General features: G+C 73.9%; 1 protein-coding gene across 1 annotated transcript in view; it reads right to left on the reverse strand.

Annotated features, from left to right (window-relative positions):
* The window catches only part of NPC1L1 (NPC1 like intracellular cholesterol transporter 1), a 10,688-nt gene that overhangs the window by 6,584 nt on the left and 3,559 nt on the right, over window positions 1-545 (reverse strand). The window contains exon 6 of the mRNA XM_041465920.1: window positions 39-221. Within this exon, the coding sequence (XP_041321854.1) occupies window positions 39-221 (183 nt within the window). The remainder of the gene's footprint in view (window positions 1-38; window positions 222-545) is intronic.

Consider the following 545-nt stretch of genomic DNA (forward strand, 5'->3'; position numbering starts at 1 on the left):
CGGTGCCCCCCGGTGCCCCCCGTGCCCCCGCTCCGCACCTGCAGCTCCTGCACGAAGATGAAGATGTTGTCGGCGCCCACGGCCAGCACGAGGAAGGGCACGACCTCGATGATGATGAGGGACGAGCGCAGCCCCAGCAGCGCCAGCAGCCCCATGGCGGCCAGCACGGCCCCCAGCACCACCGCGATGCCCCCCAGCGCCAGCGTCACCTTGGACTCCACCTGCGGCACCCCCGGGGGGCACCCCGGGTCAGCACCCCCGGCTGGGCACCCCCGAACCCTCCCGGGACTCACCAAACCCCTCCGCCAACCCCGAATCCCCCCGAGCCCCCCAAATCGACACCCCTCGGGGTCACCGGGACCCTCCCTCACCCCCGAACGGCCCAGGACCCCCCCAAACCCACCGCCCCGGGGCTGCACCGGGTCCCTCTGCCACCCCTGATGCCCCCAAACTCTTCCGGGGCTCACCAGGTCCCCGTGCCCCCCCGAGACCCCCGGGGCTCACCAGGACCAGCTGCCACCCCCGAACCGCCCAGAACCCCCCCA

Source organism: Pyrgilauda ruficollis, unplaced genomic scaffold (assembly GCF_017590135.1).
Source record: "Pyrgilauda ruficollis isolate IOZ18807 unplaced genomic scaffold, ASM1759013v1 scaffold195, whole genome shotgun sequence".
In the NCBI taxonomy this organism is placed as follows: Eukaryota; Metazoa; Chordata; class Aves; order Passeriformes; family Passeridae; genus Pyrgilauda; species Pyrgilauda ruficollis.